Here is a 14,903-nt window from a genome sequence, read left to right on the forward strand (position 1 = left end):
TTCACAGATTCACAGATTTCTCTAGGTTGGAAGAGACCTCAAGATCATCGAGTCCAACCTCCGACCTAACACTAAGTACTCCACTAAACCATATCACTAAGCTCTACATCTAAACGTCTTTTAAAGACCTCCAGGGATGGTGACTCCACCACCTCCCTGGGCAGCCTGTTCCAATGCTTAATAACCCTTTCGGTAAAGAAGTACTTCCTAACATCCAACCTAAAACTCCCCTGTCGCAACTTTAGCCCATTCCCCCTCGTCCTGTCACTAGGCACGTGGGAGAATAGACCAACCCCCACCTCTCTACAGCCTCCTTTCAGGTAACTGTAGAGAGCGATGAGGTCGCCCCTGAGCCTCCTCTTCTCCAGGCTGAACAAGCCCAGCTCCCTCAGCCGCTCCTCGTAAGACTTGTTCTCCAGACCCCTCACCAGCTTGGTCGCCCTTCTCTGGACTCGCTCGAGCACGTCCATGTCCTTCCTGTAGCGAGGGGCCCAAAACTGAACACAGTACTCGAGGTGCGGCCTCACCAGAGCCGAGTACAGGGGCACAATCACTTCCCTCGACCTGCTGGCCACACTGCTTCTTATACAGGCCAGGATGCCGTTGGCCTTCTTGGCCACCTGAGCACACTGCTGGCTCACATTCAGCCGACTATCCACCAATACTCCCAGGTCCTTCTCGGCCAGGCAGCTTTCCAGCCACTCATCTCCCAGCCTGTAGCTCTGCTTGGGGTTGTTGCAGCCCAGGTGCAGGACCCGGCACTTGGCCTTGTTGAACTTCATACAGTTGGCCTCAGCCCATCGCTCCAGCCTATCCAGATCCTCCTGCAGAGCCTTCCTGCCCTCGAGCAGATCGACACACGTACTTAGCTTGGTGTCATCTGCAAACTTACTGAGGGTGCACTGGACGCCCTCATCCAGATCATCGATAAAGATATTAAAGAGGACCGGCCCCAGTACCGAGCCCTGGGGGACTCCACTAGTGACCGGCCTCCAACCAGATTTGACTCCATTCACCACAACTCTCTGGGCCCGGCCATCCAGCCAGTTTCTAACCCAGCGAAGCGTACGCCAGTCCAAGCCACGAGCAGCCAGTTTCTTGAGGAGAATGTTGTGGGGAACGGTGTCAAAAGCCTTACTTAGGTCAAGGTAGACCACGTCCACAGCCTTTCCCTCATCCACCAAGCGCGTCACTTGGTCATAGAAGGAGATCAGGTTCGTCAAGCAGGACCTGCCTTTCATAAACCCATGCTGACTGGGCCTGATCGCCTGCTTGCCCTGCAAGTGCCGCGTGATGACCCTCAAGATAATCTGCTCCATTTGAGCAATTCTGATGGGATTACATAGCATTTACACAATTACACACACCCAAAAGAAGTGAATATAGCCTTCTCGTTTGAAGAAAATGAGAAGCATTTTGACAAAAAGTTATGTTACTCATTTAACTCTTCCATTGCATTGTATACGTCACAAAGAGAAGATGGATAAAAAACATGTCAAAAACCCAGCTTACGATGTGGCTCCACCATCATCATTGCCTCCTTTTCTGACATAACAAGCTGGCAGAACTGGTCTCCAACATTGGCCAGGATGTATTTTGAAGTCTCCAAATCAATCCCCTCTGCAGGGGAGGAGGAAGGAATCCACAGACTCATGGCATCAGGGTCACTCTGTTGTGGGTTCAAGAAACCCTCTACTCGTAGAATACCTTTCCGGGTAAATATCAGCCTGCAGAAAACAGGATAAAGTAAGCTTGTTAACCACCTTTAATTAATTTATAATGCAATCTACGTCAAAATATAGATCCAGAAAGGGGAAAAAGGCTTGAGTTACAGTACAATAATTTACAGCCAGTAAAATTATTATGCAAATCCAAATAAAGCAGAGAATAAGGTACACAAAGGCAATGGCTGCAAAACCCACCAAAAGGGATGCCCAGGTCCGAGTATGTGTTGGTGTGAAATTCCACATGAGAGATTGTTACAGATTGGTATAATTCTATACTATCAATAGAATGAGATGATAAAATTAAAATTATTTGGGCTGCTGCATGATATTGCTTGTAAAATACTGCATGGTTCGTTCTCTATTTTAACTCAGCAGAAAGTTATTTCCCAACTCTTGGGAAACCAGTATTTCAATTCTGGCTAGTACTGCTAGCACTTAACAACTGCTCTACCAGTTCACATTAGAAGAGACAAAAATCCTTATTGTACCTACTCTTCTTGACACTGTTCTCCCCAGAGATGAGACAACTGTTCTATCGGTAGCAGTTGATGCTCCTAGTCTTCATGTAGTAAAAGGTGTAACAATGTAACTTAGAGAAGCCTGAATGTCTCCTGCCATTATTAAAAGTAACTTCATTTTTCAGCAAAAATAATTTTGACTTTAATCTCAAAGCTAGTTTAATTTTTAACAAGTTCAGGAAGAGCAGCAGCTATAATCCTTAGGGGTGGCACATACTAAAAATTTTCTTTGTCCTTTAAATGTCCAAAAGCGAGTACACATCTTTTTTCAAATGATGTCTTGCGCTTGCTACAATAGGCAGATAAGGAAGATGAAGAGAAACACGAACTGCAAAGGAGCATATGCACTACACACAGAAAATACAGGCAGCAGCCTGCTCCTAGAAATCAGTTTTGTACTCAACTTACAAAACTGAGTCAAACATCAGTCTCATGCTGGCAATATCGCATCACTTAACTAAATTAAAATTTTCTCTCTGTTCCGAACTCCTTATGACAGGGCAAGAGAACAGTTACTGCATACAAAAACTGCTACCCAATAAAGCAAATTCAATCTCCCAAGGCTGGATTTAGCACCTCTCCTACTGTCATACAGCTGTACATTCCAGCAACAGCTCTTCCCTCACCTCTCCGCCTGAGCAAGGAAATGCCAGTCAGGTGATGCAGAGAAACGCAAGATACTCAAAATCTTCATTATTGTACCCAAGCAAGTTAAGTAAGTAAAACACAAATACTTTGTGCTTGGACATGGTCCGAGCTCTGTGCATAAAGTACATATGAAGGAAGGAAGGATGGATTTGAGCACCTCCGGAAATGGAAGAAACGACATGCCACAGTTGAGTCATCCTGCTCTTGCTCCTTAAATTTGCGGTACCGCTCCAGACGGCACTCCCGGCACTTGTGCAGATGTGGGGCTACATTGATGCAAGAGCCATCCTGGAGAAAAGGTTCACCTGACTGCTTCAGCTTCCTCACCTTACTCATGTCTTTCAGTACCGACTGGCCAACTGGGTGAGGCAAAGTAGAAGTAAAAATTCATTAGTTAACTGCAACAGCGAAAGGATACTGGCCCCAATACACGTATTTTCAGAAATCTATATGTTCATACCCATGACAAACCAATAAAACTGCTCATTTCAATAGATAAGCTTCTATTAGTCTTCCACGTACCATAACCACAGTTATTTTAAAAGTAAAAAGCCTTTGTAAAAGGAAGGGTCATCGGGTTAAATTGGGCTACACAAAGTACCAAACAGCATTTATTTACAGACATTCCAGCTTTTGCTCCCAATCCCAATACAACAATCAGCTGCTTTAGACCATTCTCATCAATCAAGGACTAACAGTTGGTACTTTTAATTAAGATGTAAGTTAGCAGTAAAATTAACAAATCCACACAAAAAGAATCTAATGTTTTCAAGTCTGCAGCATAACAGTTTTGTCCAGACATATATATGCTTAAACAATTCTCAAAGTGAACACATTAATTTGTATACAAGAAGTATTAAGCTTTAACCTTGTAAATATCTTGTATGTTAGCTACCCAGCATAAATGAGGTTTACACCTGCGGCTATTTCACATAGTTCATCATACAGGAGAAATACAATACCCCACCCCTTTGTTTCCAAGGCAACCTACATTCAAGCCATCACCTTTTAGGGGAGCTGTGCGAGGCCGGCCCTTTGGGGCTTGTTTCCCTTTTCCTTTCCCCAGCAGCAATTCAGCATTGCGTTCTGCATTGGGACCTAGCTTTGCCATCAAGTGGTCTGGGATTCCCTTCATACAAGCCTTGGCTTGCAACTGCTCTTCAGAGTCACTCAAATCTGATAGGTCACTATTGGTACTGGAGTCTGAGTCCTGTTTGGATGTCAAGCTCCGCTCATCTAGAGAAAATCTTTTCACAGCTTCAAAGGGGGCTTTGTTCTCCTGTGGAAATTCAGACTGTGAAGAGAAAAAGCCAGGTGGATGCCTGCTAAACACATTAGAAAATGTTTTCAGAAGAGGATTGTCCTGCTGGCCAGGCCCAACAGCTGGTTTTTCTTCTGTTGGGCTGGAGGAAAGTGTGGGCATCTCAATGGGCTGTGTCAGGTTACTGCTTGGTGAGCTGGAACGGCCATTCCCTACGGTGGAAGGACTCTGAACACCAACAGCAACTGTTGAACAAGGAGTACTGGAGATCATCTTTGAGGAATCAGTTGTTATAAACAAGGTTTTCTTCTTAGCTAGACAAGCGTCTGTAGATGTGAGTGATTCTGGCCAGCCAGAAGTAGCCTTATGACCCACGGGTGTAGATGGAGTAGAAACCCCTGTCTGAGATGAAGATGCAAAGCCACTGAAAGGACTAAGTTCTGTTTTCTCAGCAAATGCCAGAAAAGGGTTTGAGGGTTCCTCTCTTGATAGCTTTGGGGGCTGTAAAAATAAGTTTTCATGACTATCTGGGGGGCGAGTATTCAACAGGCTTCGTGAAAAGGCTGGAGTAAGGGTGGGCATGGATTCCACAGGCAGCTTCCGCTCCACAGAACTGCCAGACTGGGCTCCTGGTTTAGTGTCCGCTGAAAGAATTTTACCTTTGCAGGTCCCAGCACCCACATTCTCTGTACACTGCTTGAATGAGTCCCGACTGGAGGCATCTTCAGTCAAGCTCTCCGAAATGACTGTGAAGTAGTTACTGGAAGGTAGATTTTGGGACATGCATTGAAAAAACAAGTTATTGGAAAGATCAGAATCTTTCTGAGCTTCTTGTCCAGTACTACAACCAAAAGTAAACCCAGAAGGCTTGCTTTCTGGAGTCACCACTCCATTTGATTGGCTTCTTCCACCCCCAAATACCAACGTCTGGGAAGCACTTGGGAGAGAGACTCCAAATCCAGAAGCCAAAAGCGAATTTCGAGAATTCTGAAACAAAATTAAAAAGCATTAGCCTAATAAAGGATTCTTATTTGATTCATCAGTACCTTGGTTGGTCTAATTACAAAACTAGCATTCTTCTTATCCACCTACAGTAAAAAAAAAAAAAAAAATCTAGTAGAAGTACTATTTACAATGAACAGACTTCTTTAAAGATTGTTAGAATAATTTTTCCTACTTACAAGCTATTGAAAATAACGAGCTAAGTGTCTGTTATGGAGTGAAGACACATGGAAAAAATGAACACTTAATGACTTGTGCTTTAGAACAAAAGTGAGACACAAGACACGTTTGCCTAATTCACAGAAAAACAAGCAATTTAAAATGCTGACTGTTTCGTTTCAAATCAATGGATAGTTATAATTGAAAGTACCTTTCCGTCATTCACTCTCCTACAGCAAATTTGTCCTTTCAATCATTCACTGTTTCAGTACTCACCCTCCCCCAGGACCATCCTGATAAGCTTCTACTTAACCAGCACCCTTAAAATACTTAACTTAGTTTGCAAAGTTAATTAAATAAACGCCTCTAGCAGTTACTGAATAGACTGTTCCTGATGACAGGCCAGGCACACATCTGCTGACTGGCACACAGATGCTTAAGAATAGGTGCTCTCTAGGGGATTTGCTCAGTAGAGGTTAAGGATAAAGGGCTTAATTTTTTTATCATCTTTAAATATTGAAAAATTTTCTTACTTGCAAGTTTCCATCACTGTGAAACAGAATATTCTTTTGTTCTCAGTTTATTCAGATTTTTCAATTCTCACAGTCAATCCTACTGTGATTATATTCTGTGACTAACTTGTTGGTTCTCTTCCTTTTGTTCGAATTTCAACTTAGAAATCTCGTCATAGGGAATATTCATTGTTAGAGTATGTAGAAGGACAGTGTCTCCTCCTTTAAGTGTAAAGGTCCTTTTCCAATGCAACAAGGGATAATAAGACAGGGAGGAAGCCATAAACAACAATGCAAGGGAACACAAGACTGACCAACATATGATACGTGGTACAGTGATGACAAAACCTGGGCAGTCACAGTAATTGACGAAGGCATGTGAGTGACAGTGTGAAAATGCTTATTCCAGTGAGGTTATCTGATGAAGGGCCTCCTCAATTTGGAGATTAAGGAAAAAGGGAAAAGCCAGAAAACAAAATACACCAAGACACAGATCTAACAAAAGAAACATAGACAATTAAAAGAAACAAACCTCCCACTCACAGTAATTGACAGACTATTTAGAAACTGCAGGAAGATCAAGCAGCACTTCGCACCTGACTGTTAACCAGGGGGTCCCCAACTGGGAAGGGTGTGGGAGTCAGTAGTGCTCTACAAACCCACAAAGGGGTGTCCAAGCAAAGGGGGAGCAAGGAGGCACAAAGAGGTGGGGTAGGCGGAAAAAGGGTATAAGAGGAGCTTTTAAGTGCACTTGTCTGGCTGAGCCCTGTGCCTGATCACTGCAGTCTGTCCTATCTTATGTTTTCTTATTAAATCTTAAATATTTATCTCTGTGTGCTGTAAGGACTAAGTGACAGCTACTGGTGAGACCTCCATGCATGCAAGTGAAAACTGGTGCCAGCTACCAGAGCTGGATCGGAGGACTGGATAACCCTGTCGTGTGGTGGCAGCTCCTGGAGTGAGTGGGTGTCTTTTACTCCCAGACACTGGTTCAGGCATGTATCTTCCCCAAGCATCAGCAAACTTCAAGCTGGACCAGCCCATTAAAAGGGGGGCTTAGGCTGGTGCCAGGGTATCTTTCAGACACCAGCTCTGTTCTGGTACAACCAGTAGAATTTGAGAATATGGAGAGCCTGTGGCATGTGTGAGAGTGCCAACCAGAAAGCAGCAATTGCACCCCTCGGCCTGGGCAGAAAACCTGGGCCTGGCCCTGGGGCACCATGCTGTGCTCCAGGAGCCGGGCAGCAGGAAGAGGTGGTATATGCTCTTTACATCATTTAACGCTCATGATTAACACTTTTATTCCAAGGCCATGCTAAATTAAAACTACAGCCTCTGTGTAATATGTATTATTGGTCATTAGTGTCACTGCGCACCTATTACACCGCAAACTCACGTTTAGATTGTTCCTCCTTATCAACCTCCTTTTAGTAACTTTAACAATATATTAGTATCCTCCATTCCAATTCTTCCAGATATTGGAATTGCAGCTTTTTCTTTTTGAAGTCAAAGTTGTTTTCATAAACAGGAATCTTCCTTCTCCTCCCAGCCTTCCCCCCATCTCCCACAAAGCAGAAGCAAGCAGGGGTGGAAGCTGTCTCAATACAAATAATTTGTACTAATGTTTACAATTATCACATTAAACGTAACAGTTTTTAAATCGCATATGAATATGAATGCAAGCCAAGCTTATTAAGCTCAAGGTTCCAGATCACACTGTGACAAAGTGGATAGTCCAAAGGAATAACACACAAAATATCGACACGTCAGTTAAAAAAAAAAAAGTAGTTGTGGGTGGTTTTGTGTGTGATTCCCTCCCCAGCTGTCTGATACGGTGCTTAGTTTCTTGTCTAGTAGTCTACCTGCAGATTATAAAGCCGGAGTATTAATAATGATTTCAAAGTGATTTGGGTTTGGGGAGAGGAAGGAAAGGAGAAGTGGTACCAGAATTTCTCAGCACAATTAAAGTATTTCCTTAATACCAACAACGACAGATACAATTTTGACTGTTCACTTATGCAATCTGTAGTTGCTCACAACTCTTTTTTTTTTTCTCCGGACAGGGAATAAGAGATGAAAATGAATAACAAAGGTCATAATGTTATCTAACGATGTTATTATGCAACTCTCCTGTCTTTTGCAACTTAATTTCTGCTTTATCCATTACCGTCTATGAATCCTTATCTTGAGGTAAACATTTTGCTTTCCCTCCCAATTCCATTAGCCAATACAAAAGACAGATGAAAGCAGCCCATTTAAACTCCTGGAAATCTCATTGGAATCTCTAGCGCATCTTCTATTATATTCACTTATTTATACAGTAGAGAAAGTTGTTGTTTTTTGTTTTTTTTTCCTGTACTCCTTACTGAGTTGGGGTTTTGTTTTTGTTTTTATAAGCTTTCCTTTGATTACTTAAAAATTAGAAGCTTCCCTTCTACTTTTCCCCATTGAAAACAAGGGCATGTAACTGAAAAATCCTTGAGCCACTTCCCTACTGAGCTCTTAATACCTAAAGATACCCATCTCAGATGTTTCAATTACTTCTTTGCTTTCAGCGTCAGATAGTATATGATGCTATTGGCTCATTTTTTCTACTATGGACACATCTTTGTTCTAAGAGACAAACTGGCAATCTATAAAGGGTTCTCAAAATGTAGCCTCATATAACTTAAATGTTCATGTTCTCATGCATATTTGTTGATATAAAGGCAAGATATTTTAAGTAGGTTATCTTCCATGTGACATGACAAAATGAGTTACATTAAGTACAGTGTTCAAAGTCATTTTAAGGTTGCATTGTGTAATTTCTCAGATTAAAGCTGAATAAAACCAGAGTGCTCAAAAGTTCACTAAAAAGTTGTCTCTTACAAGTCCTTTATCAAGTATCATTTTCTTTTGGATCCTTTCTTAGATCAGATGATAGAAAGGTTATTTTCTTTGAAAAGGAGGGATTAATCAAGAGAAAAAGTAGTTCAGTACAGTTCCATGTACACACTTTGTACCTGGAACATGTTGCAAAAGAACTGCTGGCAAATATGCATTTTTCTTGAACATGCTAGATCATGAGCTACTCACCTCTCCCTGGGCTTGTGATCGGTTTGTTTTCAATTTGTCCTGTCCAGTAACAGCTGGCAAACTGGTATCAGAGATTCTCACAGTTGTTGGTGTCAAAGCAGTTGTAGTAACCGTGGTTGAAGAAGTCACTGTGCCTTGGCTAACCTGTTCCAGTGATTTTCCTGCCTCTTTACATCCAGATCCAACTAGTAACGCTTGTCCAGCCACAGCAGAAAATGGAGTGAAGGGTAATGCTGTGTCACCACCAACTGGTTCATCTTGGACTACTAGTGTTCGACCATTCTCTTTGGTGTAAGTGGCAAAGCGAATATTGCGATTAATTTGAGGAACGAATGCAGGCAACTGCTTGGCCCTTGGATCCAGTCCTGTTTCACTATTGGAGCCTCCTTTCCAAGGACCTCTGCTTGCCTCACCTCCATCACTGCCATTGCTATCCACCTCACCCTTCTCCTTTAGCTTCTTTGTTGCAGGATCACACCCAGAATCTGAAGCATTTTTTCTCCTCCGTCCATCTTTTCCCTCCAAACTTTCTTTCTTCTTTTTCCCTTTAGATGATTTAGCTGCTTTAAGGCCCCCTCCCTACAACAGACAAAACCACAAAAATCACTAAACAGAACAAACAAGTCTACATGTTCAAAGATCATTTTCTCTGTTAGAATGAAGAATAATTATGCTACTCTAAGCTAAGACATTTCTTTTAAACAGATCTAGAAGATATGACAGGAACACAGAACACAAGCATGAACAGTCTTCTGTTTTTTTTTGTTTGTTTTGTTTTTGCTTTCGTTTGCTATTGTTGTTTTTTTTAACTAGGATAGGATCTACATAGTAAGTTTTTTAGCTGCGCTCTTTTGCTGCAGCACATACTGTATCATAGCAGATTCTGGGGAACACAAAACATGGCCAACGTAATTCTTGCTAATGTACAAAAGATATTTGCGCAATAACTTGTGCAACAAGTCTCATCCTGATGGTTCTTTTCAGGGGCAAACATCTTGTTCACTACCTGAAGCCTGTAATTTTTAACCGTAGGATATAACATGCCCTTTTGACCAGGATAAAAACAGGTCCAGAAGTTATCATGTAATCTCTCAACTGAAGCAATGAAATGCCACTAGCATACAAGTGTGCTTCAGAGAGGCCAGATGGTATATTTCTCTCTTTTTTTTTTTAAATGCCTAACATGGTCTGTGGAAAAGCAAAGGGTGATGCTGTTAAACGAAGGCACTGAGCACATGGACATTCTTTATTAGAGAACCACCCCTTCAAATGGAACACAACCACTCTGATTACTGAACTCTTACAATACCCGTGCTGAACTTAGTAAAACAGGCCTAAACTAAAAGAAAACAGATTGTTTAAAGGAAGGTATGACCATTTCTCAGAGGGGTAACGAAAGTTTTCCTCCTTCAGTTGCATTACCAAAAGCCCGCAGTGAACATAAACATGGGAACAACTGAATACTGATATTTAGATGTTTTATATCTAGATCGTTACCAAGTTTCATACTGTATACACAAGATCTGAACTGCCGCAGTACCTCACTTGGAGAAGTGTTATCCATCACCACATGAATCAGTCGAGGATCCACTGACTTTATTTCACCACTCTAATTTTTATGCAGATTGATATTGAGGAGGTAGGAGGAACAAGAGAAGAGGTTAGTTTTTAGTTCAGAGCATCAATATAGTATCAACATAAAGAGACCTTAAACTCTCTGCAGCCCATCTCTCATCTGCCCTGTCTTTTTTGTCTATTTTCTTACCAACACTACAACCTTTCAGTTTACCTTCTATCCTTTTGCTCCTTCTCTAGTCAATAAAACTTTCAGATTTGATTCCTACTATTGTTTTCTTATATATTTGTTCTACTGAGCAACTCTATTTGCAACTCTCGTTACATTAAGCACATCTCTCTAAATCCATTTTAGTATTGTTCTAGTACTCTGCACCTTCACTCTGCTAGATATAGAAAAGACTACTGGAAGGAAACACCTCAGTTTATGCTAACAATCCCCATCGGTATCTCCCCAAAATGAGCAATAACTACCCAATCTTTGTAGCTGTGCTTGAAGGTTACCTTTTTATCTGACAGTTGATACACAATAAATTGGCTTATTTCCTGGCATGCATCTGTTGAAAGCACATACTCCACAATTTCAATGTCTCTCCAAAGTACTAGAACTATTAACCATACATGGTATATTTTTTTCTGTCTACCAGCAATAGATCTAGTACTCAGAGTGCAAGATTACTGCCCATGCATACAGATTCAGTGCCTTTGTTCTGCATGTATTTTATTGCATATGGAAAAGGCTACAGGGGAAAAAAAAGAACGCTGCTATAGTAATTTCCACACAGACCCACAGACCTGTTCTAGTTGCTCCTGAAAAAGGAAGCCGCTAGGAGCAGGCTGCTGGTAAGGCTGAGCAACCTGTCAGACTCCAGAATCACATAAAGCAAACCAAATACTGATTGTAACACGGCATACAGCCAAAACTAAACTACACCAATCAAATCTGTTTAGACTAAGGCTTCATCTTCTGTGATGCACTTGCTTCAAACTACTTCTGCAACCTGTCAGATACAAGTTGAGACATGGAATAGAAAAAACACAGCATTACAGACCCAGAAAGGAGCTTTCTCTACAACAACAAGCTCTCAAATTTTTTCAATAGTCAGTATTTTTTCACATAGAGCTCATTTCCAAAGGAGTTCTCACAGATTCTTTTATACAAGTGGGCTGTGTATCATCATTTATTGGGAGAAGTCATCACAACAGAAAAAAAAAATCCATAAAGCCCACACAATAAAACACACACACACGCAGTAAAAACAATCAAATAGCCAAGAACCAGAAGTTCAAGTTTTGGTGAAGCTGTCATTCTCCATGAAACACTGAGAAATGGTATTTTAGAACTCTCAAAGCAGTGCTTAATATTTTTACCTCAGTCACAGACACTTCCATAAGACGAGTTATTGGGTCTTGATGGCTCACAACACCACAGAGCCAGCTATTCTCATCCTCTGGTTGGTAAACCTTAACTCTTTGGCCTTGGATGCTGTAAGGAACTGCAAAAGAAGCACTTTGAGTACATCTTCCAGACAAGCTTAGCGTCATACAAGGATCATACGTGCACAGAAGTGCCAGCTTTCAAGTGGAACAAAATTAAAATGGTAGGGCTTCTGCTATACATTTTGCATATGCAACTCATTCTACTGTAAGATGTCAATAAGCCCTCATAGATATAAGTCCAAGTTACTGTAAAGGAAAAATTCATTCAGTTTACATATTTTATTAAACCAACAGACACCAAATCCCCATTATGTTCCCCTTCAAACATAACACAGTGGCCTACCTCTAAGGTGGACACCTAACCTGTGAACCCAAATTCTGGATGGAAAAATTATTTTAGCACTTGATTTAGAAGATCCCTATAGATAACCAAAAGCTACAATCAGGCTTAAATCCTAATATGCAATCCAGATAACAACTAGGGTATTACCACTGTGCTGAACAGCCTTGGTCACACAGTATTTGCAACTTAAATGATTCATACATTAATTATAAAAATGAAGGAATTTGATATAACAAAGGGAAAACTTCTCTGGTCTAAAAAAATCAACAATTACAGAGCAATTTCATTTCTAAAATTCCAGAATTATAGAACAGAATCATAGAACAGCACCAAAACTTTAAAAACTCAAAACAAGGAAGATTAAAATCAAGAAAGTTGTAAATACATGGACATTATCAATAGTATGATGTCCTCCTTTAACCAGATCTTCAGTGATCATACACAGCAGGTAATTCCAGTTGTATCTCAGTAGCATACTTACTGGCATTCATCTCAAAATAATGATTCCTTGTAAAGAGCTTGCAAAAGAACACAGAAAACCAATTTTCCAAACCAACAGTAACAGATACTATTACTATTCCCCTTCACAAATCCCAGAATAACGTAAGTGTTCCCCAACAGTCAAAGTAGTTCTGAGAAAGAAAAACACAGTATTACCTCTACTAAATATCTCCTGAAGTTTCTGGTCACTGAACAATGCATTAACAGATTCTCTTAGTGAAGGCTGTTCCTGCAGAATCTGATTCTGACTCTCTGTTCCCATCTGCCAACAACAAACAGTTTTAATATAAAAGTAAAGTGCTTTAAGGTAAAAGAGGCATGAGTTTGAGGGAGAGCTCTTCTTGGACTGCTTTCAGACATAAAATAAAACAAAAACAAGAGTAAAATTCAGAAGAAACATTGCTGAACATGCCAGGAAAAAAAAAAGGGGACAAGGGGACTAGCTATGGAAAAGCTGTTGTGAAACATCCATTGCAATTATCATCTACACAACACTTAACAGACAGCTCTCCAATTGACCAAGATATGCAGGAACCAGGACTTTAAGAATGAAGATGAGGTTAATGTATGTACCTGGAAAAGCAGAAAAGGAAATCCAAAGACATGATAGGGCAGCAAGTGGAGGAAGACAAGAATATGGAAGTGGAACAGCACAGAAGTTTAAAAAGAAAAAGATTGTCACACAGAGCATGAAGTTAAATTTGCACTAATCTGAACACAGTTCAAATACCTGAAACAAACGTAATCCGCTGGCATCAGACAGGAAACGTAAGTGTCTGTCCAGAAGAAACTCCACTGGGACCACAGAGCCTAAACCTAGCTTATCCACTAGAGGAGTGAAGGTCTGTGGTAAAGAACAGAAAATGAAGATTATACAAATGACCAAGCACACATATAGACCAAGAGCAGTTGTTTTCATATGCTATTTAAATATCAAAAAATAAAATTTCATTTCTCAACCTGCACTTCCTAGTACCTGAGTTTTAATGCAAATTATTACTCATTATGTCTAAGCAAATAATTCTTGCAAGTGTGTCATATAACATACAATACAAGAAATTGCAGAAAATTGGCTCCACATCTTCACTGGAACTTAAAGCAGAACTGAAAACGTGTTTCGTGATATTTGATTTTTCATAGGTAAGCACCTTCTGATGCTCGGGTTAAAAAAAAAAACTTGGGTTAACAGTTCAAACTATGCTACAAGTTTCAGGTATAGCCTTCTGAAAGGAGTGTTTTCATTTCTGCACAGAAGTTAAGTGCAAGTACTTCATAGGCACGTTAATGAATGGGAGCATTTCTTGCTACTGTTCTGAGCAAAGATGAAGTTCATACCAGGTGCGCTATTGATAGTACAAACCATAGAACAAATTACTAATGGAAGAATATCTAGCAGAATCAGAATGATAACATTACAATATAACTTGCTGATGGAAGAGGAAGATGCCAACCACTGGAGTCTTTGAAATGTGTAATCTGTCTCATGCCCACACTTAAATAATCATGTGTTAAAATCATGTATGACATTTTTGCCTTAATAGATCATCAAATTTCTTCACACTCTACTCTCCTGTACATGACAGTATGAATATCAAATGCAGTGCACATTTATCCTCCCATTGAAAGGAAAAAACTCGCCTATAGGAAAAACACTGCCTAAAGAACCTCTACTGTAAAGGTCTGGCTTTCTTCTGACTTAAGACAACTGCAGTAAAAAAACCCTCAGAGCAAGATGCAGTGCTGAACTTGTTGCTTTGAGCCCAAGTGTCCATTTAAAAAAACAAGTTCAGATTCTACCAAGGCACAAGGTCCTTGATTGGCAAACACATTTCAATGGGCCCACACCCTATTAAAAAGCAGAGAGTAGGATCTCAAGCAGAGATCTAAAGTCTTATTCTCACAATTTAAAAAATCCTATCACACTCAAAGTTCTAAAATAGGGAAAAATAATCTTTGATGTATCTATCACATTTCTTCAGACACACTGGTAAGAGATACTTCATTTCTGTGAGGTAACAGCATTCAATTTCTGGGGCATGAACTAGAAGCAAGTGCCTCTCAGATGTTTTTCCAAGGGCGCTAAAACTCCCAGTTACCTTCTCTCCTATTTACCATTCAAAAAGCCTGTTTCCAAGCAATTTG

General features: G+C 40.6%; 1 protein-coding gene across 3 annotated transcripts in view; it reads right to left on the bottom strand.

The window, feature by feature from the left end:
- KDM3B (lysine demethylase 3B) overlaps window positions 1–14,903 on the bottom strand; it is a 53,712-nt gene that overhangs the window by 27,506 nt on the left and 11,303 nt on the right. For all 3 annotated transcript variants that reach the window (XM_067005409.1, XM_067005410.1, XM_048057279.2), the window contains 8 exons: window positions 13,492–13,605; window positions 12,918–13,023; window positions 11,849–11,973; window positions 10,443–10,511; window positions 8,903–9,481; window positions 3,899–5,141; window positions 3,051–3,252; window positions 1,513–1,727 (listed from right to left, as the gene is read on the bottom strand). In XM_067005409.1, the coding sequence (XP_066861510.1) occupies window positions 1,513–1,727; window positions 3,051–3,252; window positions 3,899–5,141; window positions 8,903–9,481; window positions 10,443–10,511; window positions 11,849–11,973; window positions 12,918–13,023; window positions 13,492–13,605 (2,653 nt within the window). The remainder of the gene's footprint in view (window positions 1–1,512; window positions 1,728–3,050; window positions 3,253–3,898; window positions 5,142–8,902; window positions 9,482–10,442; window positions 10,512–11,848; window positions 11,974–12,917; window positions 13,024–13,491; window positions 13,606–14,903) is intronic.

Source organism: Anser cygnoides, chromosome 14 (assembly GCF_040182565.1).
Source record: "Anser cygnoides isolate HZ-2024a breed goose chromosome 14, Taihu_goose_T2T_genome, whole genome shotgun sequence".
NCBI classification, from domain to species: Eukaryota; Metazoa; Chordata; class Aves; order Anseriformes; family Anatidae; genus Anser; species Anser cygnoides.